Source organism: Ornithodoros turicata, chromosome 6 (assembly GCF_037126465.1).
Source record: "Ornithodoros turicata isolate Travis chromosome 6, ASM3712646v1, whole genome shotgun sequence".
NCBI lineage: Eukaryota > Metazoa > Arthropoda > Arachnida > Ixodida > Argasidae > Ornithodoros > Ornithodoros turicata.
This window is the reverse complement of record NC_088206.1, coordinates 65,872,778-65,897,442: the sequence shown is the minus strand read 5'-3', so window position 1 is coordinate 65,897,442 and position 24,665 is coordinate 65,872,778. Positions and strand designations below refer to the sequence as shown.

At 46.2% G+C, this 24,665-nt stretch overlaps 2 protein-coding genes and 1 long non-coding RNA gene across 4 annotated transcripts in view; 1 reads left to right on the top strand and 2 right to left on the bottom strand.

Annotated features, from left to right (window-relative positions):
• The first annotated feature begins 1,526 nt into the window (after positions 1–1,526).
• Positions 1,527–12,251, top strand: LOC135398200 (uncharacterized). 2 transcript variants are annotated; one of them, XM_064629628.1, is made up of 7 exons: positions 1,527–1,619; positions 4,234–4,313; positions 5,417–5,509; positions 8,847–8,934; positions 9,624–9,670; positions 10,469–10,552; positions 12,023–12,251. In XM_064629628.1, exons 1-7 carry the CDS (start codon positions 1,565–1,567, stop codon positions 12,095–12,097), a joined length of 522 nt encoding a protein of 173 aa, XP_064485698.1. In that variant the 5' UTR covers positions 1,527–1,564; the 3' UTR covers positions 12,098–12,251. The 2 variants fall into 2 exon arrangements, with proteins under 2 accessions (XP_064485698.1, XP_064485700.1); XM_064629630.1 differs by having other exon boundaries at positions 1,532–1,619; positions 4,237–4,313.
• LOC135398202 (uncharacterized) lies at positions 7,185–9,794 on the bottom strand. The gene is made up of 3 exons (XR_010424028.1): positions 9,729–9,794; positions 7,887–7,972; positions 7,185–7,803 (listed from the first exon to the last, which is right to left on the bottom strand). It is a non-coding gene; the product is annotated as an uncharacterized LOC135398202 (long non-coding RNA).
• A 7,600-nt stretch (positions 12,252–19,851) lies between the features above and the next one.
• The window catches only part of LOC135397079 (sushi, von Willebrand factor type A, EGF and pentraxin domain-containing protein 1-like), a 57,361-nt gene continuing 52,547 nt past the window's right edge, over positions 19,852–24,665 (bottom strand). The window contains exons 28-29 of the mRNA XM_064628416.1: positions 22,909–23,109; positions 19,852–20,670 (exon numbers count right to left, since the gene is read on the bottom strand). Coding sequence (XP_064484486.1) covers positions 20,438–20,670; positions 22,909–23,109 — 434 coding nt within the window. The 3' untranslated portion in view covers positions 19,852–20,437. The remainder of the gene's footprint in view (positions 20,671–22,908; positions 23,110–24,665) is intronic.

The following is a 24,665-nucleotide window of genomic DNA, read 5'->3' as shown; positions in this document are numbered from 1 at the left end:
AAAATATACAACAGATGAACGCAACACAAGCCCCAAGGTGTATAAAAACATGAACAACTGAAATGTGGCAGTCGTTGATAGTTCGACTGGTGCATTGCACAGGTGGGGAACACGCAGTGCGACGGTTCTGGTAACCTGGTTACGTTATAAACATATGATAATTCCTTCTAGTTGCATGGAAATTAACCCATTACATTGTGCCGGCGAGTTGTGATTTACTGAAGCAGTCGAAGCTCGGTACGTGTTGTCGAATTATTTGTTCCTGTTTTAGGTGCCGCGATTCTGTTCACTCCTATGGGATGCAGATATGCATGTGCATATGTACAGTGCTGGACAAAAGTTTACGGAACGCGCGAGCGGTGTATTTTGTCCTCGGCGCGACACCCTAGCGGCCGGCGAAAACGGTCTCCTTTATTCTAGTTCACTTGTCCAGAGGAAGGGAGAGGAGTGCGCCGGTAGCGACACCAATCCAAAGCACTTCGAGCAACATTCAAGCGACACCGAAACTGCCGTGGTTGTCACAACGAGCGCACTCGTCCATCCCTCTGAACGAGTGAGCTCGCCCGCTTCCGCACGCCGCTAGGGTGTCGCACGGAGGGAAAAATACACCGCTCGCGCGCTCCGTAAGCATTTTTCCAGCACTGTACCAGCTCGCGTGGCTCAGTGGTTAGCGTGATGGTCATGTCACGTCGAGGTACCCGGGTTGGAATCCCTGTGCCGACTGTGCTGCCTGAGAATCTTCCTGTGTTTTCCTCAAACGCTGTCAGACATACGTCGGCACAGTTCCCTCAGAAGTCGGCCCAGGACGCACTTTTTTCTCCCAGAACGTTATGCCTGGTTCACACTGCTGCATTTTCACGCGTTACGGATGCGGCGCGGCAGGGTTGTTATAGTAACGAAGTACGGCGAATCAAAGAAGCATACGCACCGCATGAGCTTTTGCTCGATCGAACTCCATGCGGTACGCATCACCTCCAGCTATGCAGCTAACCAATGAGCTAAGGTCAACCGCAGAGCACAGATAGATAGATAAATAGACGTAGAAAGAGTGGAGGCATGATTAGTCAAACACAGGCACTTTCTGTGACAAGAACGCATGTGTCTAAACAGCGTGTCGTACGACAACCGCATCCGCACTCGATCTGCACCGTACCCGCAACGGAGAGAAGTGGCAGTGTGAACCAGGCATCAGCCGTGACGTTGCCCACCTCTGTGAGGCCGACAATGGCGAGCTTTTTCAGGACCACTACCACCACAACAGTTCGGTTAGGGGGACGTCTTTCTTCGGAGTAGCAAGAATACAATTGATCTATTTCTTTCTCTTTTTGTAACATTCAAACTCAATATATTTATCATGATGGACAAACTGTTAGTGAACCGGCGTATGTGCACAGCTGCCGCGTCGAGTAATCACATTGTCGAGGAATCTCATGTAATTTCTTGCCCAAATGATCGACAATGTTGAGGCTTGTCCTTTGAAATTGATCCACCTACCTCAAAATTGTTCGATATATAACCGTTGATGCGCATCACATCTGTCCCGCATGCACGGAAAGCAACCGACATGGTTCGGCTCACTGGCACGTTCGTCGTAGCTCTCGTCGCATACCTGCAGTTCTGTAAGTGGACTCCCGGTTACTGTTGCTCTACTTTCTAACTTTTTACCTCTTCTAGTCATTCCCCACAATAAGTAATCGCAATGGATCGCTTCCTCTATTTATGTTGTTTAGGATACAATTGATCCACACAGTGTGTTGTTATAGATGCAATACAATACAGATTCTAAAACAGTAACAGAGCGATGCATGTAAACTTAATTAACAACAGCGTCCGGAAGGGTGTTCCATTCACGGATTGTTCAATGGTGTAATGAGTACTCCGTAATGAGTAATCCGTATAGACTGAAAACCCTTCCAATGCGCATTGGTGCTTGTGTTTTGGATTGTGCATGTCTGGCATCAATCGTGGAGAAAGAGGACTTCTTTCCGTTAACTCAAGGACATATTTAAGCAGTTAAAATGTTGCTCTATTGATAGCAAACGTTTAACCTGGAACAGCTTGCTAAATGATTTTTGCACTACGGTAAAAAATACTTTATACTTTTTGGGAGTTTATGAGCCATAAATTCCCCAATCATCACTGTCACTTAATATGTTTGCACTAATGAAGATGCGTCATCCACTGTTTTGTTCCGAGTGGAGTTTAATAGGGAGCTTTGAATCGAAAATACAAGTACTGCGAGTACGCAAAGCGCAAAATCTCTCTCCTTTGTTGCAAGATGCAAACTGAAACTCAGTATATTCGTCATGATCGACGGGTTGGTTGCCTACTAGCGTATGTGTAGGCCAGGTAGCTGTCGTGTCGAGTTATTGTTCTTATTGCATTCTCCTTGATAAATGTCACGCCATCTCTTCCTCGAACAATCGACAAATCGCTCGATGTATAAACCGCGTTTCGAATCGGATATGCGTGCATCCACACTGGAGCGCGACACACATGCATTCGGTTGGTTCGTAATTGTTTCTCCTTTCGATTCGCTGACTAGTTCTTCTTGGCCTTCTTGGCATATTTTGAGTTCTGTAAGTAGGTGCTCGGTGTACCGCTTTCTATAACAAATGATCGTAATGGCGTAGTTTGACATGGTGGCACAGGCGTAGTCTCTATTGTGAAAAGCTCGCGTCTTGCGTTCCTTTGCATATACGGTAGGCTGTATTGGGTGCGCTAGAATTCGGTCCACCATTTTAAAAATTCACAGCCAAATGGTCTTTGAAGGGACAATCGCAATCGGGCTGTTCGACATCGGCGGACAGTTTCCCTGGTTATTATTATTTTATTTTTTTTGCCGAAAACTGCTTAGATATTAAATAAGCGAATCTTAAAGTGGCCTTAAACAGGGCGCCAAACATTTCACAAATAATGGTGCCCCATAAAAGAACGCAGGTCATAATACCCAAACGTACATTTCGTACGGCTCATGCCTGTAAGTGCTTTCAAGGATGAGTAACCCGCGTGCCTCTATCCACCATGCATACGTCACATATGGCCACGTAGCCTTTTGCCGTCCAATCGGGGGGCGGCGGTGGTTGTGCTCGTGAAAGGGCGTGCCATTGTCGGCCTCACAGCAACGTCACGCCCCTGGGGGAATGTGCGTCCTGGGCCGACTTCTAATGAGACTGTGCCGACATAGGTCTGAAAGCGTCCGATGAAAACCCAGGAGAAACCCCAGACAGCACAGCCGACACCAGGATTCGAACACGGGCACCTCCCTGTCTCAACGTGACATGGTCAGCACGCTAACTACTGAGCCGCGCGAGCTGGCAAAAGTAGGGGGGGGGGGACCTCACGCTCTGGAGGGACGTGAGGTTTCAAATTTCCAGCCGATAAACAGGCTTCATTATCAGCTGTGAGGCGGAGTGCTCCGTTGGTTTCTGTGGAACTACATTTTGCGCTCCCTGGTTCCGGAATTTAACGTCACGGCATCTCCAACATCTCCGGCTGGACTAATTCTCACGTGAACTTCAAGAATTGGGCTGCTATAATAATATGACGCGACTCGAACCCGGGTACCTCCCATTCACGACGTGACATGGCCTGCGCGCTAACCACTGACTCACGCGAGCTGGTGCCGCGATGCCGCGTGGCTCAAACGTAGTGCGCGTGTTATATCTAAATTGAACGCATTTCTTTTCCAGTTTGAGGTTGTAACTGTTTAAATTTTGAATTTAGAACAAGACGCACATTCATCTAAGCAGTTTCCGCAAGTGAAATAAAATCATACGTGGAACCCTTGATCGTAATTAGTGAGGAAAGCGCCACGTCAAAATGACGAAAAGCAAGAACGCAGGGCGGAGCTAAAAAGCCAATGAGTGCAGTGAATATATCAACCGTATGCAAGCGCCTTTTGGATTTGAGCGCTAGTAGCTGACCCCCAAACTGAAGCAATCCACTGCAAATATACGCGAGAAAAGAAAGTCGTGCGCGTGCTGATAAGTCGCGCTCCGCAGAGATGATTACGACAGACGTACGAACAGCTGGTACAAATGACACAATAAAATCTAACTGAAAGCTATGAAGGGGGGTGGGGCGGGGGCAGCCGGCATTGTACTAATGTTATTGACTACTACTCAGGGTGCAACATGTTGACCTCGCATTGTGATCGCCATCTTGAGCTTTTCATACGAACTATGAATTCTGTCTTAAAACGTGTAATAAGTGCAAGTCCATTATCTCCAGCAGTGTCTCCTGTCAGTGGCGCTATCTCATGCTCATGGGATATGTTCTCAGCATCATGCACTAACTACAAGCGTCTTAAGGTAAGCAAGGCAATAGAATCCAATGGCCTAAACCCATATGTTCGAGACTACACCGGAATCATGCGTACCAAACTAATATGTGTGCTGTGACCGGAGGAGGACAAAAACGAAAACTCATACAAGGGAGTCAGACCAACCCACGAAGACGCGGTACAAGCGATTTATATAAATGCCGATTTAAATCATCGTTTTAAATCAATGATTTAAAGCAGCAGCCATATTGATAACTTAAGTACGGAATACGAATTCTCAATACCTCATGAATATTCCCTCAGTACGCATCATTCCGATTGACGCTCAGAGCAATAAATGAATGTTATGAACATCAGGGGTATATGCCTATAACTGGTGAAGAGAATATCAACTCCATCAGCGCACAATGCTCAAGTATCCGGTCCAACGTGGAGTTGTGACAAGCGCTTCCGATTTGTCTTGCCAACTCAACGGACAGCGCATTTGCTCGCAAGGATTGTGATTTTTTTTCTTTGCGCAAGCCAGGAAAAATATAGGAACTCAGCGACCTTCTCGATCCATATGCGATTTCAAACTTTGCAATGATCCGGACATTTTGATACTATATAATAAAGACAACGAACTGTGCACCATCCTCCTGAGGGGAGTCGCTCTGAATCTTTTTCTTCTTCTTCTTTTTTTCTTTCTGGCGACAGGCGAAGATGCCTGCCGTCAGAAACGTGACTATTGCGAATACACGGTTTATGGAAACGTCGTCCCAGTTCTCGGGTTGGAGAAGCATCCCCCTGTCATCATCGCGACACATTCATATGTTGTTGTTGTCAGTGTCGCTATTTTGTCTTTCTTCTCTGTTAACATTCGTCATATTATTAATGTATTTAGCGTCGAAAGTGTTTCGACTACAATTTTCATGAATGGATGAATCCTCCGAATAGTACTGACACGCAAATTAAATATCACAAATTTGAAGAGTTCTACACTTAAGAAGATTTTTCCGGGAGGCAACATTAACTGAAAGGATACCTTGGAAACCATTTGAAAACTGCCAGTATGCAACGTGCATGTTCTGATGTCAGTAGCGGAATATGTATATTGCTTCTAATGTTCACCTTTGCTTCGATCACTTGCAGTATAAGGGGAGACACCTTACCTGCAGCTACATGTGCGCTCTCTCGATAGCCTCTTCATGCTATAAGGTCGAGACTGCTGGATCAGATTGTTGGGTAAGTTAAATGTTTTATATATTGTGTTGTTGTCCAAAAGACGTGCAACGACTGCATTTCTCACATCATCGGTGCCTCCTGCATTCCTCCTCTCTTTTTTTATTTTCCTTGAAGCCAAAGCATGTTATTTCTTAGATTTACTATTGTATTCGGTCCAAATGCGTGGGCGCCATCACGGGGCGGTGGGTAAAAGGATGTTGCCCCCCCCCCGGGCTTTAAGAAACGTAGGGTTTTTGAGCCAAGACAATATAGTTGCGGGCACAGTTGAAGCACCGCCACCCCAAACATTCGGCCTCCTAAAAATCACTTAGCTGTATAGTGGTGGTGGTGGTGGTGGGAGGATATGTTTATTATATAAAAAAAATAGGAGGGAAAGGTTAGCCACCGCTACGGCGACTTGCTATTCCCAGGAAAGAAAAGAAAGGAAAAAAGGAAGAGAAAGACAAAAAGAAAAACAAATTAAAATAAAGCAAAGAAAAAGAAAAACAAACACACAAACAAGCATAGTGGGGGAAGTCTGAAGAAACTTCGAAGAAGCCTGAGACGTCTTCTTGTTGGCGGCGTGTTTTCTGCGTTTCCCTCAATTTCTAAAAAAACGGGAAAGAACCACACATCTACCGAAAACTGTTTTGAAGCATAACTTTATACCTTTGTTTAGTGAAAACCGTATTAAATAATAGTTCACTTTCAGGAGAAACCATACTCATATACTTCGTGTAATTTATGTAGCATGTTGTTAATCGACCACAGGAAATGCATGAACTCTCCAGTCTGTATTCTTTCCATAAAACTAAAAAACAATCAAAAGCAAAATCATAATATTTTTGAACTTCTAATGTAAGAGTTCCTGCCTGAACTCTTTCAATCTAGTGCAGTGTAAAGAACTGATTCAGAGGTCGCGGGTTCGAACCCGGCCGATGACGCCAGCAACTTGGTGGCAGGGTACATGTTGTGTAGACACGCCGTCTTCCGCGAGGGACGTTAAATACGGGGTGCCGTGTCGTGAACTTTCATCGCAGGTTAAAGACCCTCATGTGGGCCAAAGTAATCCACAGACCAACGCTGTGACGTCGCTCATTATCTCACTTGTCTCGCGCGACGTAAACCACCGAATAATATTATTACTGCACTGTAAACAAACAAACCAGAAAGCACCCGCCAGCCAATCAGGCTTATAGCCGACTCAGGAGGCGCCGATTTTAAAACGAAACAAATAAACGTGGCTGGTGGATTCGAATCGATATTCAATTCGCCGTTTTGGGCAGTGGGAATCGGATTCCCGAGTCTTGAAACCCCTGCCTGGGATTCGAGGATTCGGTTTGCCTATCCCCGGACACGATAAAGGAAGCTGTCAAATAAAAGATCAACGAGATGTAAACCACTTCAAAAGAATCAGACGATTGACTTCTCATGTGTTCCGAAGCATTATCGTGCATCATCTGCTAAAACTCGCTATTTATTCGTAAGGCAATGAACCTGAACGTGTGTCAACGTACACCATCAGTCGGACGATTTCCCTTCGTCTAGGTGTAGTCTTCAGTTCTGGCGATGCAGAGAATGGGTTTGTGAATACTGTAGTAGTAGATGCTGTCCATGCAATGCGCACTATAGCACTTCACATGAACACACAGTCTATCGTTATGCCGTTGCGTGCGGTGCGCAGATTCACACCGCCCACGATGTCCAAACCGTGCAGCTCGGTGCACACGGTGGGTTTCTGCGCGCTGACGTTTACGTACGACTTCGGCTAGTGCACGTTTGGCGCCCGGTTCGGCAGTACGAGTAGGTGGGTAAAGAAGTATTTCGACGTAGTAGTATAGTTTAGTATTGGTGCAGCGTCACGCGTATTTCGGCCCCTCCTTCGGCAGCAACTGTAGTGCGCTTTGACGCATGCCTTTTCCTGTCATGCTCGGCGACATATCGTTTACGTTCATTTTCTTTAGCGAACGGGTCCGCATCTTCTACAGCAGTGCAGTCAGTGGTGGCAGATCTGCGAGCACTATTCGCGATTCCAATGAACTACAGGTGGCGCCCCGAACTTCCAGGATGGCGAACGTATGGAGGTTTCCCGAGCAAAGTGAGCGTAACGGGAATGCGGTGTCGACCTAATTATGTTCATTTGTTTCAGTATACCCACAAATTGACATGTTTCATGAAAACGGAATTAATTTTGTCTGCTGGTCATCACATACTGTGCAGTTCAACTCAGAGAATTAAGTAGGTAATAAGCTTCAGTCCTTGAAGTTTGTTTACGTACGTCGGGAGTTGAGCGAACAAAGGAGGCATTACAGGTCCTGCGAAGGCAAAGCAGGGATTAGTTGTATGAAGATGCATAGCATGCGGTTTGGAATGTGGATTAGTAGTCTGCAAGCAATACCATGTTTGAGTTTCTCCTCCAATAGTCCCGTAGTATTCGCATGGGAGCGTTGCAAAGGAACAGCTGCTCCGTTGGAAGTGTAGTGCCTGTAGGAATTAGATACTTTTTGTCGGGACTTAACTAACACAAGAACTTAAGAGACACAAGTAATCATAAAAAAATTGTAATGCACAAGTTGCTCATATATGAGCAAAACATAATTAAACATGTACATATCACCTAAACGTGAAAGCTAAATCTAGCAAAACATATCAGCTAAATCTCAACGCACGTTAAAGAACCCTCTGGTATCCACAGACTGACAACTGTGGCGTCAGTCATTATCATCGAGACTCATATGACGTTAGCTCTGACGCAAAGGCAAGCTTTTCCTTGCAGATGTATGATAGCAATTCGGTGCTTTCTAAGCATTCTATTACTTACAAGTAGTTTTACACCTACAGAGTAGAGAAACCGAAACAGACGTCGTTATGAGGCCCATAGATATTTCAGGTATTTCGCAAACGATGTCATTTCCGAAGAGCGCGGCAGTAGTGATCACGCCACCGCCGACACCGGCGGCACTCCGATTGACGCCGATTCACCCCGCCGCCGCCGGCCAAAAATGGGCCCAATGCAGCCGCCGACGGAAACAGCATCGGTGCACACCTCTATTTCTTTCGCATTTTTTAGGAACCGCTAACGTAAAGACCTTCCAACCTGCAAAATCTCGGCCACGTTTGTATCACGCCGAGCTCTCGTACTCGTGCGTTTTGTGTCCTCGTCTTGTTTTTGCGATCCCCAGCCATGGTTTCAGTCGAGGCGTGCAATAATGAAAGAAATGAGGGGGAGATTGCGTACCGTGAGCGTGAAAGGGCGCCTCTCACACTACCCTTCACTGAGGCCCAAAAGCACGTTAAGATATGCTATCGCATATTGCATGATTATATTTAAAATATTGACACTGTAATCATTTTTCAGATGTTCGACGGTTATGCTACAAACGGCCTATGTGTCAATGGAACATGTGTGCCAGTCAAAAACGCAACAGAATACTTCAAGACCCACAGTAAGCTTACAGTCGAACGTCAGATGTACTCATGTGGCCGTCATGAACACTTATTATTACCAACCATGTGGTGAAAGTAGGTAGTCAAAAAAATGCAACCACGGCCGATGTATTAAAAAAACAAACATTGGAGAACGTGGGTGTAGATGAGGTCAAAAAGACTCAACAGTATGTTGCTTGTCATGCAGACCAGCGAACGATTCCCACGAAGCATGATCTCCGTCGCAACCAATCTGACACCATAGAGGCACGCAGAAATTCTTGGTAATAAAACGACGGCAACCGGAGGGAAAATTTGCAACACAAAGGATACTGGATGCTAATGCTAATGTTTTTTAACAAAGGAGGACTTTACAAAGATAGAATGGCGTAGATGCAGGCCAGCTGGAGGTTAAACTCCATAAGAGGCAAGCCTGTGTTGTGTTATTTACATGTCTTGCTCAGGCTTGACTACCATGGAGAACGTTACATATGCAGACGTGAGCACGGTGTAAGAACGATTAGTGTCATCAGGAGATTCGATGGCCCGGGACCTTGGTACAGCAATTATTAGCTGGTACTGTTTCCGGCATTCGTTCCTCTTCGAACAACGCTATGTCCGCCCAGCGTCCACAAAAGGTTCAAATTTCACCGTTTAATCTGTGGGGTCTATTCACACTCTACTCCATATTTGTCTACCTATTTTGCAGCGCCCAATACAACACTAAAATGCGGCCACGGCCATGACTATTTATATGTAAGTATTGTATAGCAATCATTTTCAAAGTTAAGAATAGTTCAATAGTTCAAGATACCTGTGTGGGGGAAAGAAACCGGAGACACCGAAGGGGGACAACCGTCAGCTGAGGACACCGAGTTCATTTTAATCTCAAATCGAAAGAAGAAATTGAACGAGCGCCTCGCGTAAGGCGCTTCTTGGCCCCAAGGTTGTTTCTTGTCATTTACTTCCAACAACCTGCACTGCACTGGACATTTCACAGGTCTCTAGTACACTGCGCTTTTACTAATTAAATCTTAATCATCAGGGCAAAGTTCTGGCACTATTGCGAAGCATTTACCCTACCACGTTAAATACGAGAAAAGGGTGTACACATAATTAATTAACGAACTAATTAATTAATTAAATCAATCCTTAACCAACATTTAACTATCAGAAGTTGTGGCATAATTCACGGAACGGTCACTGTGGCGTCGATAATGATCATTGGTGCCTCACCGCATGAAACCGACGTTTCTTTTCCTGTTCACATCTTCGTTACAACACGTACGTATTCACATACGTAACGCGTGCGTATATGTCCTCGTCCGCCAGTATGTCCACATACGTCACACCTAGGCTCTGGCCTTCTAGGTATTGGTATCCAGTGTCACAGTCACCACACCATGGCTTTGAGTACCACAGGCATACTTCAGCAACGGCGAACCAAAAATGATACATGGAGCCTCGTTCCAGTCTAAGCATGCTCTCAATCGCCAGATTTTGTCCCAACACCCAACCTGGCATAGCCGGTGACGTTCCTTCCTTTGTAATCAGGACCAATACGGACCTTTCGGCTGCCAATACTACTGCAGTGACAATGGGAGGCCTGCCAACCGCCCAGACAACATAACGTGCCAGGTAAGGACGCACTGCATGAAACAAAATATTGAAGAACTTTTAATTAACGACGTGATTCAAATTTATGTCTGAAAGGAAGGTTATTAACAGTCTTCCTAGAGTTTAGATCTTATTGCTATAACAAATGTATGCTATGGTACAAATGTCCTTTACTTGGCACCGACTCCTTCAACAGTGTTGTAATTACAAAGGGGTACAAATTTTCACTCGGTCCTCGACGACGAACAATAAGTTCGGGGCGTGTTCACGTAGATACAAATGACGTTTCTCCTGTAATGCATAACAGCATCTCAAGGTATTGCTTGATCCCTCTTCCAACGTTGTGGACTAACGTTACTGCGAAGCACCAGTGCATTTACTGCATGGTTGTATCGACATTAGCATTTTCAAATCCGCAATCTATGCATAAACTTTCATTGTGAACTGGTATATGACCGCGACTGAAGTGCAGAAGGAAGACGTAGCAAAGAGGGGTGGAGAATACATGGAGAATACATGGTGGAGAATGGTTAGCCTGCTCTACGGTGGCTTGCTATATCCAGTAAAGAACAAGAACAAACCAAAAGAAAGAGAAAAACGAACGAACAAACAAAAAGAACCAGACACGGAATTGCTCACAATTCATACAGAAGGTCACAGACCCGCAGGAACTGGAGAAGTGCCTTGTTCACCTCACTATATTGCGTGGGGCCTAGCAGCGTAGCTATGGAAAAGTCCGAGATTCTGAGGCGACTGATGCGCGACGGTAGAAGACATTTACGAGAAAGTATTGAGCATTCTCGGCGGGCACTCAACAAAGACATGCAGTGCTGTTTCTTCTTCATTGTACCGCGCACATTTTGAATGTTCTTGAAGGACCCCAAGGCTGCAAGCCCTTTCCAGGCAGGACGCCACGGAGATATTGGAAATGGCCAGATAGCAACCTCGCTAAGGCGCGCCTCTCGTCAGCTGTCAAGAAGTCATGCCATAATATCGAAGAAAGCAGTTTCCTATGGATAGACTTGAAAAGGATGGGCTACCCACCCAAGGTGTGGGCTCCGGTAGTGTAGAGGTGCTGGTCAAAGAGTTGAATTTAGTTGAAGTTGTCTATAAGTGTGAGCGGCCGCAAAGAGGCCGGTGGTCCTCACGCCATTGGTTCACGTAGTTTCACGTAACTTGAAGCGTGCACTTGCACGTGAGTCCAGGAACATCTGCCCACAATCCGCAGCTGGCCGAAGTTATCCGCACTATGGTGGCCGATATTATCCATGAGGCCCGTTCTGCATGCTGCGTTCACCTCACCTGTAAATCTACTCCAAACTATTTATCCTCAGATTAGTATGCATTCCTTGTGATTTTCTTGCGTGCTTGGCAGAAAGTTAAGCGATACAGCTGGAGTGCATTGGAGTGCCTTAAGTTGCCTCAGTTTTGCTTCGGAGCCCAACGCATACAGATACATGACACATACCACTCACTATTTCCTTATTTCAGATGCCACAGACTGCTGCGAGGAGCACATGTGACTCTTCTGGCTACTGTTCAGGCACCGTATGGATACCGATGTAATATGCCGGAGTGGAGATTCGGATATCCCAGGGATATCCGTGGATAGGCATAGGGATGTCAATGGTCCATCCAGGAGTTCTTATTTTGCCCCTGATTTAATGTCCCGTGAATGTCCACAGGACATACAACTGTCAATAAAGCAATGTCTTCGGGACTTTAGTATAGAGACGTGTATCCATAGCGCTAGCAAGTTCGTCATTATAATAATAATAATTAATAATAATAATAATAATTTTTATTAGTGCCCAAGAACGGCCGCTAAGGCCATGGTGTTGGCGCACACAATACACATAACTCACAGTGGATACAATACAGACAAACGCACAAATAATTATGTACAGACATATATATAATACATATACAGTGGGATACTAGCAGAGGTACATTACAAGCATAACAGGCATACGTACTTACATATTTACAGACAAATATACCACGCAGTACACGCGATGAAACATCAGCAACAAAACTACATGACATGCATACGTACTTACATATTTACAGACAAGTATACCACGCAGTACATGCAATGAAATATCAGCAACAAAACTACAATACATAGATTACGCGCAGCACATAAGTAATAAGATGGAATGAGACGATATACTGTAAAAAACAAAGGAAAGAATATCACGATTGAAAATTCACTGATGAAGGAAAGAAATAACGTCGCGTTTAAGGGATGCGCTTGAGGTGTGGAAAATATCACATGTGGGGGGAAGCGAGTTCAGAGGAATTTGGCATCGGGTAATTGGATCGCTGGGGCAGAAGCGTTTAACGTAGAAGACTGGTGGATTACGAAAAGCCGCGCGAGGAATACAAAAGTTTAGGAGGCTCAGCAGGAGTGGCGAATCAACACGGGCATGGACACATTTGTACAGAAATAGGGCGTCGGCGATAGAGCGACGTGTGGCCAGTGGGTGAAGGTGAAAATATTGCAATAGTGTGTCATAGTCATACAATAACTTTTCTCGTAAAAAGCCATTGTGTATGATATGGAGCGCTCTTTTTTGTACAGCCTCAAGACGCTTTGTATCAGTACCTGAAAGTGCGTTCCAAGCAACAGAAGCATATTCAAGCCTAGGAAGAACATGGGACTTGTAAAGTTTAACGAAGACAGCAGGTGTCTGAAACTCCTTGCATGTATATGACAGGAGGCCCAGCGTGCGAAGAGCGGAAGAACGGACCGCTGTGACATGTTCATGGAATAGCAGTTTGGCATCAAAAACAACTCCTAAATCTCGGATACTGTCAACACGACATATTTCAATGTCGGAGAAGTATCGAAACACTGAGATATTTGTCTTGCGTGTGAACGAGACAACCTTCGTCTTTGCGCTGTTAATTTTGAGACCGTTGGCACTGCACCATGACAGTATATTGGATATATCTGCCTGTAGCTGTAAGCAGTCGGAAACCGAAGAGATCACTTTCATTAATTTGAAATCATCCGCATACTGAAGTAGAGTAGAATGTTTGAGGCAGGATGACATGTCATTCACAAAAATATTAAAAAGCAGGGGACCTAGGTTGGATCCCTGAGGAACCCCAGATGTGGGGACATATGCATCTGAGTACGCGCCCGAGACAAAAACAGAACAGGAACGCTGACTTAGGTATGACTCGAAGAATGCAACAAGCGGGTCAGAAACACCGGATGTACGTAGCTTATCTAGTAGGACGCCGTGACTCATTAAATCGAAAGCTTTTGATACATCGAAGTAGACAACATCAATCTGACCGCGAGCACTGACGACAGGGGCAACGGAGGACATGAAGGATACCAAATTTGTTACCGTAGATCTGCCTGTCATGAAGCCATGTTGAGAGTCAACGAGCTTGCGTTTGAAAAACGACGACAAGTGCGTATATATGATGTGCTCAAGCGCCTTAGAAGGCGCACATAGAATACTGATCGGTCTGTAGTTGGTCGAAATGTTCCGGTCTCCTGACTTGTGGACAGGAATCACCACGGATGACTTCCAGTGACTAGGGAAATTATTGCATCTCAGTGACAAGTTATAAATAAACGATAGTACAGGTGTAACAATATCAGAGTAAGCTTTCAGAAAAATAGCTGGAATTCCACCAGGGCCAGCTGTTGTTGTGGGTTTCAACCTGCGGATCGCGTCGCTTACATCACTCTCAGTGATAACAAATGTAGGCAAATCATCAGTGTACGGTGCGGTCTTGAAATCAGCGGAAGCAGTAGCGTTACTGGTACCGTCGTACACCGAACTAAACTGCGCAGCAAACATCTTTGCAACGGTTGGAGGGTCAGAATACAAGGCGTGACCGTCACTGAGAGAAGGCGACATGACCGGACCGCGTTTCTGAAGTTTGTGCCACTCCCAAAAGTTACGAGGATTATCATTTACATTCGCTTCGACGGTGCTCAAGTGCAACCTGCGGTCGTGCACAACGGCTTTTTTGAGACGTGCGCGGAAAATAACAAATTCTTCGTAGTCAGCCGCATTCCCATGTTTTTTATACCTCCTGTGAAAATTCAACACATTAGTAGTCATTTCTATTCAGTCTATTGCATTTTCACCAGCACACTTCTGTCTGTTACTGCAGTTTACTTAGCGAATCTTTGACAGACTTCGCGATGTCGTATGACTTGGCTTTTGAAAAAAGAGTTGTTGCTGTGAACAGCACCTGAAGGGACGATCAGTTGTCGGAAACACCCGGAGAACCACCCATTCGACAGCCTAATCAAGTGCGGAAAAATTATATGGTTTTACATGGAATGTGTTAAGTGATAATCAGTAGAGAAGCTTACGTAGTATGATGTTGGCCAAGTTCTTCGCAATGATATATGCAAGCATCCGTGTCACGGCATCTTCGGCTGTGTTACCGAGTAGGGCTAGCACCTGCTGTACCTACATATGTAATTGGTAATGACTTGAAACCTTGAAACTTTACAACAGAAAGCTGGCACTGTACCAGCTGTTTCTCTAGCTCAGCAGTAAGCTCAGTCTCCAATCTCGGACAATGCTAAAAAGCTGGGTAATCAGCTTAAGAACTTCCACGGCGGTACTCTTTGTTGGCATTCTGTCGGTTGTGAAATCGTTCAGTTGTTGCAGCACAAAACGAATATTCTTTTCAGCAAAACGTGAATCTAAAATAAATTATGGACAACACAACAAACAAACGGTAATAATGCGGCAAATATACAACAACAACAACAACTTTATTTTGAGATGGAGAGTGGGGAGGTTCATCGCCAGAGGCGACACTCTACCCCAGTACTGGTGGGGATGTGGAAAAGAAAATAAGGAGCCCCTTCACAATAATGATCGAAGTCCGATGGTGTCCAGAAATGTCAAAGGAGCTTTGAGCGCAGATCGTTGCTGGGCTAGATTGGACCAGAGACCAAGCGATTTCTATAGGGAGAAGGGGCGAGAGTCCAGCTGACTGAGGGACTAGGAGAGTGCAGTTCGGGAAGATTGGTAGTGGGGGCAATGAAAAAGAATGTGCTTCAGATACTCAAGGGCACCACAGTGGCACCAGGTGGGAGAGTCAACTTGTCTCAAGCGGTAACGCCGCTGAGCTGTAAAGGCCACATCAAGTCACATTCGATGGACTAACGCTGCATCTTGACGACAGGTGTTTCGTGGCATGCGGAAGGCGAGCGTTGGATCAACTCTGCTCAACATAGATGGGTGGCGAATGTCGGTTGTCCATTGGCTGGAAGCCAGGGGTGTCACGAGGCGTCGCAGAATGGAACGGCGGTCTCCTCTCAGCAGGACAATACTGGTCCGTTTCCGATATGAGAGTGCTGCTTCTGCGGCGCTGTCGGCCTGCTCATTCCCCACGACACCAAAATGGGCTGGAACCCACTGGAGAGCTAGCCTGTGGCCTGCTGCGTATACAGTGTGGTAAGTCATTAACACATCTGTGACGAGGGGTGCGGATAGTATGGGTGTAGTAGGGGTGCCTCGTATGCCGGAATTTTCAATAGCTTCAAGTGCAGATTTGGAGTCTGTGAAGACTGCCCATTCCCGCGGGGTAAAATCAGCGATGTGTTGTCGAAAGAAAAGGATGGCATAGAGTTTCGCAGCTCTTGAGGAGGTTGGATGTGAAAGGCGTCGTCCGTGCACTAAGCCTTCGGATGGTATGACGAAAGCTAGGCGGACTTGTTGTTTCGGAATGTGCCATCTGTATATGCTGCCGTAAACGTAGAAAACTTCTCCTCTAGCAGAGCATGAAAATAGGCTCAGAGAACTTGAGGAGGTATCTGATACGAGTATATCTTTCCAGAAGGTTCGGAAGGCTTACGAAAGTCGGCGGTACCGGCAGAGACAAGGGGGCTTCCGGCGGTATAGTGTCCTTAGCTATGAAGCCAGTGAGACTCTGGCGTGTCCTCTGCGTTACTCGATAGGAGTCACTTTCAGGGCGGTATGAAATTTTCCTGAGGAGCGGGTGACGGTAAATGTGAGGACGCAAACGTAGGACTGCCGAGCCTTTCACGTTCACGTATAATCTCAACTGGGAGTTCACCAGCTTCAGCCAGGACTTGCCATGTTTCAGCCATTCTTGGAACTCCGAGGCAGCGACGAAGGCTTCGAGCAAACAGGGACCGAAGGGTATTTAATGATGTTGTTGATATCCTGTGCAGAATAGGAAGGCTGTAAAACACAGTCGCCCTCACCAACGCCGAGTGAACTGCGAGCAGCGAACGCTGATCACAGCCCTATCCTGAGCCAGGAAGCTGTTGAATTGAGGGGAGCCATAGCTGCACTTTAGTTTCAAGGTGTTTAATGTGGCGAGCCCAGCGCAAGTCTGAGTTGATTACCACGCCAAGGAAGCGGTGGAAGTGTACCGGCTCAAGCTTCTTTGCACCAACCCAAAGAGGGAAATTGGTCATAGCTTTGCACGTGAAAGGGAGCTCGACGCACTTTTCAGGTGAAACGTTCATCCCAAGGTGCGTGAGGTACGTATGTACTTGGGCCTTAACCTATCTTGTAGCCTAGCTCCTTTGGTCTGATCATATCCAAGCTAATGTTAAGACGCAAATCGGGCCTTAGGATTCCTTCGTCGCGCTTTAAACTCAGCACCAGCCACTGTCAGGTGTCTTGCGTATCAGAGAATAGTTCCGCCCAAACTAGAATACGCATCCAGCATGTGGGACTCTCATCATGCTAATCACACCAGTCTTCTAGAATCTGTTCAAAATCCCGCCACCAGGTTTATTTTTTCCAATTACTTTTACCCTTCTAGCATCACATCGCTTCAGTCGTCCCTTGACCAGGCTTTACTCTCATCACGTAGGAAATGTTCCCTCTTATGTCTCTTTCACGAACTCTGCTATGCCTCTTCCATTCTGTGCATTAAAAACATGGGCATCCGCGGTTCCCTTTCTTGAGTGGTGATAGATATCCTGTGCGCCCTGATGTCCCTACAAGATCGCTCCGACTCCGTTGCCTTTCAGTGGGTTCCACGGCACTGCGGAATAACTGAGAACCACGAGGCCGACGCTGCCGCTGCCGCTGCACATCAACAACGGCCTTCTATGCCCATTATACTCTCGAGAGGAGACAGAAGATCCCTTCTCAGGCATTTGTCCGATTCCTGGTCTACCCTACAGTGGTAACACGACATTCCAACTAGGTCCTCTTTGGGAAGTGTAAACCAAACGCTGTCATACCGACTGCCTGCAAATCTTCCTCTGAAGTCGCTCACCCACAGGCTACGTCTGAACGTGGCCTTCACTCCGTTCTATCGCTTCCAGCTAGGCTGTGAGGCTAGCCTTATGTACGACGAGTGTAGTGTACTTGCAAACGTAGAACACATACTCCTCCGCTGCCGGACCTATATCAACGAGAGGCGTACACTGCAGTCACAGCTTGCCACCCTTGGCTGCCGCCCCTTCAACTTGTCGACCATCCTTGGCCCTTGGGACACCGCGGCCCACTCCAGGGTGGCCTTACGTCATGTGGTTGGCTTCTTTGAGGCGACAGGCCTAAAGGACTCATTATGACCCCAGCAGCGCTTTCGGACATTCCCACCATCACGATCACGTTCAGCATCGCCACTCCGATCATTTCCGAAATCTCTCATCGTCATCACTCATCATTGTCACCATTCATATTAGACCCCCTAGCTAAGGGGTAGCGTTCCACTCCAAGAGTGGAAAACCTCCCCACTTCATCATCAGAATATATGTTGTTGTTGTTGTTGTTCCATTCGCCCTCATTGCATACGTCCTGCTGACTACACCTCATCGAGGCTAGATCGCTCCTGCAAAGTATAGAGCCCTTCCGTTGTCACAATTCCTCAATCATGCACTCGTTTTTGTCCTAAACTACATCCGACTGGAACGACCTGCCACAGTCACTCGCATCTATCACTAATTTTGCCTCATTTCGTCGTAATCTTGTTGAATTTCTTGAATGCTAGAGTAAGAGACAATTGATGTTCTGAGGCTGGAACACATAGAAAGGACAAATACATACAAAGCCTCATGTGCCTAAGAAATTAATGATGAAAGATGGAAGTCACAGAAAAGGTTAGTCAGCTGTAGGACTCGAACCCACATCTTCTGGACCGGTAATCCAGAAGGTCTGGGCTCGAGTCCTACATCTAGCTAACCTTTTCAGTGACTTCCATCTTTCATTGCTAGCGTAAGCCTGCATTAAGTCTGTATGTATATTTACGCATCCCACCCCCCCTCATGTATCGGCCCAGTAGAGCATTTGAGGTTTCTGTCATAACTAAATAAATACAGCTACGCATGTGGTAGTTGCAATGTAAACACAGACAAAAGCTGGCATTGGATGCGAGAGATAAGAAAGATTATGGTACGGTTGTGCTAAACTCGCAGCTGGGGTGTGACTGACCTAACCACGAAAAATATAATTTATTGCGCTTCCTCATAATGCAGGCAGAATACCCAGAATAGCGAAGACAACTATTTACATTTACTTTGCATATACTGACCGTCGTTTATCAAGAAGATGCTGTCTTCAAATGAGTTCCTTCATGAAAGTTAGGAAGAAGAAGGAAACGAAGGAAGCAAATAAAAGAAAACGTACCCGGACATCAACGCGGGCGTTCGTGCTCAATTCGCTCAGCAGGACGATAAGAGAGAAGGAGGAAAGCCGTCACTGGTGACGTCATCACGGTTACAGGAAGGACCGCGCACCAATCGGGGCCGGCGGTTTCCGCATTTACTTTTTTTTTCGTTTGTCTCCCTCTGTAGCAGACCACGTTTCTGTGAACCAGTTAGCAGACTGTACCAACAATGACGTCAAAGCGACTGGGGCGGCTAGCTGCGGGAGTTGCCACGCTACGCATGGTGCGATATTTAAAATTGAATTCTGTGACATTTATGCGTGTGCCCAATCACTTCGCATGGTGCATTTAGTTGTCAGTTTAGCTTTTGTCTCAAAAAAGAAAAAAAAAAGTGGCGACTGAAATGCTTTCTGTGCTTCTGTAACACTGTCTTGGCGCATGACAGCCTAAGTTGTTACTGCGCCATAAAAACACCAATCATGATCATCATCATCGTCGTCGTCATCATCATCATCAGCAGCAGCATCATCACTCGATCTCTGTCTCTGTATCTTACCGCTGCGGATACCCATATTTTAGAGGAACCGCTTTGGCTGACCAAGAAAACTATATAGTGCATGCCTCGATACATTCTAAATGCATCCCAGACCTATGTTTGCCGCTAATTGTCATGTGGTGTTGTAATAATGCATCAGAAACGTCAGAGCGCTAGACTAAATATGAAGAACAGACAACAATCATTTTTATTTATTTATTTTATTGTGGTTCATTCGTTATATGCAGGGTTATATGCAGGGTTAAAGTACAATCATTGACTCTGTTTATTTGTGACGTACCATATCAAAGGTCCCTTTAATGAAGCAGAGGCACAACCTCACAGCCTTAATGGGTGCGACGAAGAAAATGCTACGAACCCTGTGCCAATGGATGATGCATGCAGCCATTTCCCTTTTGTTTTTTTCTCAATTTTCGGCTTGAAAGCAGAGTACAGTTACTTACCCAATATTTAACTAGGAAATTTTCTAACCCCCCTCCGAGATCTACAAGCAATTAAGAGTTGATCTGAGAGCCGCGCATGGAAGTTGGAATGCAGAGCACTTATGCAATACCCACATTGAGGCAAATACCCATTCATGTGATCTGTGTGTTTGGCGTGTCCAATTCGGCACGTGGAAAATGCCCTATGAAGAATGCAGAAAGTCTTAAAAGAAAGACTTCTTTTCTTTTCTTTTGTTCTTTCCTGCCTGTCCTGCGCAAGCGTTACATTCATGAAGTAAGAATAACATAGTACGGGACGGGTGCAAACAGCGCCGGTCGCACCGTTCACGGGTATACACCTTTTGTAAGCGGCAGTTGTGAACGTTCTTGTGCGTCTGGCACGTATTGATGTATCCACCGCCTGTATTTCGACACTTTGGTGTAGACGACGGGTTTGCCTCTTTTGTCACATCTCTCACCGTGACCCCAGCTCACAATGCCCACTTGGGTCCAGATATATTCGTCTCTGACAACAGCTTGCATCAGTGGTCCACCACTGCCACCTTTGCAGGAGTCACCTGGAACCATTCATCACAAGATTAAATGCAATTAGCCATTCACATGAATGTACGTAGAATAATAACAATAACCATGGCTTTACGTGTCGTGAGACTACTGCGTGTATGTACGTGTGAGCGCACGCACGCATGCATGTGAAGAAATACTGTGTGCCTGTCCATATAACTTTAGGACAGGCACAGTTAAATCCCATTAGTTAGATCCCATAACTTTTTTAATACAAAAATCTGTATCAAATAGAAATAAACGCCTTCTATGGACCTTTTTCACAATGCCCTAAGCGCATGCGTATGACCTTGCGGCGCCGGAGAGGATTATCTCCATCTTCACTAGATGGCGCACTATAGGGACGACAGAAGTGGGGACCAGTGCGGAGACCGCACGAAATGCGCGACCTTGTCAGCCACACTCCCGACCCGTTTTGGTCCGTTGTGCTATCCACGTGGATGTGTTTCGACGCGCGCCGAGCATGGTTCGTTGGAGAGCCGCTAGGATAAGACGCGTACGTGAAAAAGATCCATCGTGGTTAGGGTTACCAATCGTGATATCCCGAAACCCCGGCCAATTTTTGATGTCCCGAAGTCCCGGGATTCCTTCCGGAAAATCCCCGTATTTCGTGACAGCATATATATGACAGGAAAATCAAACGCCTGTAGGCCATCAGGCGCAGACTCATTCCTTCGTAAGGCAATGTCACTTTATATGACTAGAGGTGACAGCTAGAGGACCGCTGCCTACACGTGCGTACAGATATTTGCTGACTGACGTTTGTTCGAGCGCAGAAGCTGAGCGGACCACCCCCGACGCTCTGTGCTTTCTCAGGTCGTGTTTCAATCATTGTAGAATGTTATGAGCACGCAGCGACGGTGTTGTAAACCGTTTAGTGTTTCGCTTCTTTCCATTCGCTCCTTATTTTTTTTTTTTTTTTGCTGTTGCTGTTCTTCATTCAAGTGGAATGTTATACCGTTTGAGGAAATTATCAAGTAATATTTCCTGTTACGTCAAGCGTAGTGGGACGCGCCTTCTTTTCAATTGCAACAGTTCAAATTTTCAATTCAGATGAATAAAATTCTAGTGGCATTATCATAGCAAATAAATAAATAAAATAAATAAATAAATAATATGTAACCATATCGCCGTCACTATCTTACCAACGTGGCTACTCTGCGAATTTCCAAGTGCTTTCCTTCAGGAAGAAGTAGAATTGATAAACCGCACATGAACTGCGCACAACACGCCGATATAGTCACTTGAGGTATATGGACTTGAAAGTTGAGTTCTGCACGGTCCGCGGGTACTACTACACGGCACACTATTAGAAAGCACACTGAGTTGCTCAATTTCTTACGCGTCTGTACTGCCGTCGCTCGAGGTATGACGTAAAAAGTCGCTGACAAGGGCGGAACAAACGCTCACACCGTTAAGATGCTACAGCGCATATCCGTCCTTCTTTGTCCATGTCGCGTTTCGTACCATCATGCCTCAAGTCACAAACCAACATGCATTTGAACCCTTTTGCCCCCCGCGCTGATGTCGTACAAGAGACCATGCACACAGACACAACTAATCATCAGGCATAGGCCAAGGAGTTTACTCGTCAATGTTCATCGCGTTGCGGGTAGCGGTTCAGGTGCGGGTGAGCTTTTGAAAAAAAAAATATGCGGGTTGATGCGGGTCTCAATTTGTAACGGGACGCGGGGTGCGTGTCGGGTGCGGATTTGATCCTTCGAGTACGGGTCCAATGCGGGCCGGATAATTCTGACCTGCATCCAACACGCAACCCGCGTCCCGTTACAAATTGAAACCCGCATCAGCCCGCATATTTTTTCCCAAAAGCTCACCCGCACCCGACGCTAAGGATTAGACTTGGAAGCACCACTGGAACTCGTCACAATCACGCAATCCCGTCCCGGGATCCCGGGATTGACAGCAAACATCCCGAAATCTCGGGACTGCAAAAATGGCTCGGTATTGACAACCCTAATTGTGGTGCTGTAGAACTTTATCACTGTGTTGCCATGCCGTAAGGTACACCACGTACAAACTTACACGCAGTGCGAGGTACGAGAACCGCGACCGTATATCTTGGAATGGAAGAAGCTCAGGACCGCGTTCGTTCGATGAACACACCAGAAGAATGCTATCCGTGATCGTTCTGCTCGCTTGACTTTCGTTCATTATGTCTTTTGGAGCGACTTGGGTTCCGTTTGACTGAATTGCGGAATGAACTGACTTACCTTCCCCGTAGCCACCAGCGCATATCATGTTGTCCGTAAACGGATTCTTGTTACGTGCACGGGTACAATTCGCGTCGTCGTGGATGGTCACCTTGACTTGCCGTAATTTTTCCACAGTGTCCAATTTCCCCTTTTCTCCCCAGCCAATAACAAATGCATGCTTCTTCGCACGGTAGAAATCACTGTTGTTCCGAAGTTTCTCTGCAAAACGAAGTAACCATGAGGGATGCATGTGAGGCAGCGGTAATACGTTACGCAAGCTGCTACGCCTGCTGTGTGCCAAGCTCCCCTCTTTCCCCTATTGCCCGTGGAGCATCGGTCCCACTCTCAAAATGAGAAGGCAACATTTCAAGGTTATGCGCACGTGGTTTCCCCCTGTGGACCGATGCCAATCTACGATTGCCCCTTTATTGCTACATTTCCCTTGCGCAGGGACAAGCCGTCGTAGTGTATTCCATACCAGGGGTGCGTCTGCAAGGGTTCATGCAACTTCATGAAGAACGGGAAACTTTACAAGCATGTTTTTGGAGATGAACAGAGATGAGGAGATAATCAGAGAAGAGGAAGTTACTCGAGAAAAGAAGCTCATTACGAGTTAACTTATGAAAACGAATATGAAGATCCCGAGTAACCTTGGAAAAGTAACGCGTTCCTCTCAAGTTACTTTCTACGTATGGTGGACGCATGACGTACTTTGTATATTTCGTTCACATCTTGATGTCAGGATGAGTAGTGCAAGATGATTAGACGACGATTTGCATTCATTAAAATTATATCGACCTTCTATATATGATGAAAGCTGTACCTCTACGTGCTTCCTTGGGTTGATGTTCCCTAGGATGGTTTTGCTGGCATAATAAACTTGTTTAACAGAGAACAAAGCAGATACCGGAATTGTAAGTTTGATGACGCGCAACCATCCCCCGCACATATTCGTAGAACCGTGCCAAGCGTTCCATTTTAGCTAGACAGTGCCCCCCCCCCCATTAAAAATCCACCAGACAATGCTACTATGAACGCTGGTGGAGTCTCCGTATACACGACCAAATCCGAAATTCGTAGTAAGCGCTCAACGACAAAGCACGGGATCAGAAGACGAAGCCCTGTGCATGTGACATTGTCCACGGCTTTGGGCGTGTTAAGTGGTGGTGCGCGTGCGCGTGGGTAGCGTCGCGCGGAAACAAGATGGCGCATGCTCGCTCTTGGAACACAGTGTCGCTACTCTGAAGCGTAGCTTATACCCCTGTCACACGGGCATTTTCGATCCTGCTCGACCGAACCTGCTTGAACCCAATGCAGATCGGATGGTGCTACACGGCCGCTTCCAAGCAGGATCGAACTTTGATCCTGCTTGACTCACGACAGTTCCCATAACAGGATTGAGAATTTCAAGACAGCTCGACGGCCGCCATTTGCATCCTCGACCCCGGTGAACTGCCATAACTTAAGACGGACATGCGCGCGGAGCTACAAATGGTGCTTACATCGGTATACGATAAATTACCACTAATATCGCTGTTATATAGGAAACGCGAAATTAATGAGTCCCGTTTATTCATTTGCACAAGTCAACCATTCAATGCGCATTGAAAGTGGCCGTGTAGCAGCGTCAAAACTCGAGCGTGCTCGGGAAGTTCGATGCAGATCGGATTCGAGAAGGATCGAAATGCCCGTGTGACAGGGGTATTATTTAGTGACTCACTAAATAAACTACGCTTCAGAGTAGCGACACTGAGCTCCAAGAGCGAGCATGCGCC

What these genes read in the sequence shown, in the direction of transcription:
- LOC135398200 (XM_064629628.1), top strand. Translation starts at nt 1,565, where the DNA reads ATGGTTCGGCTCACTGGCACGTTCGTCGTAGCTCTCGTCGCATACCTG. An exon ending in AGAATACTTCAAGACCCACA is followed by an intron (nt 8,935 to 9,623) that starts GTAAGCTTACAG and finishes CCTATTTTGCAG; the next exon opens with CGCCCAATACAACACTAAAA. An exon ending in CAGACAACATAACGTGCCAG is followed by an intron (nt 10,553 to 12,022) that starts GTAAGGACGCAC and finishes TCCTTATTTCAG; the next exon opens with ATGCCACAGACTGCTGCGAG.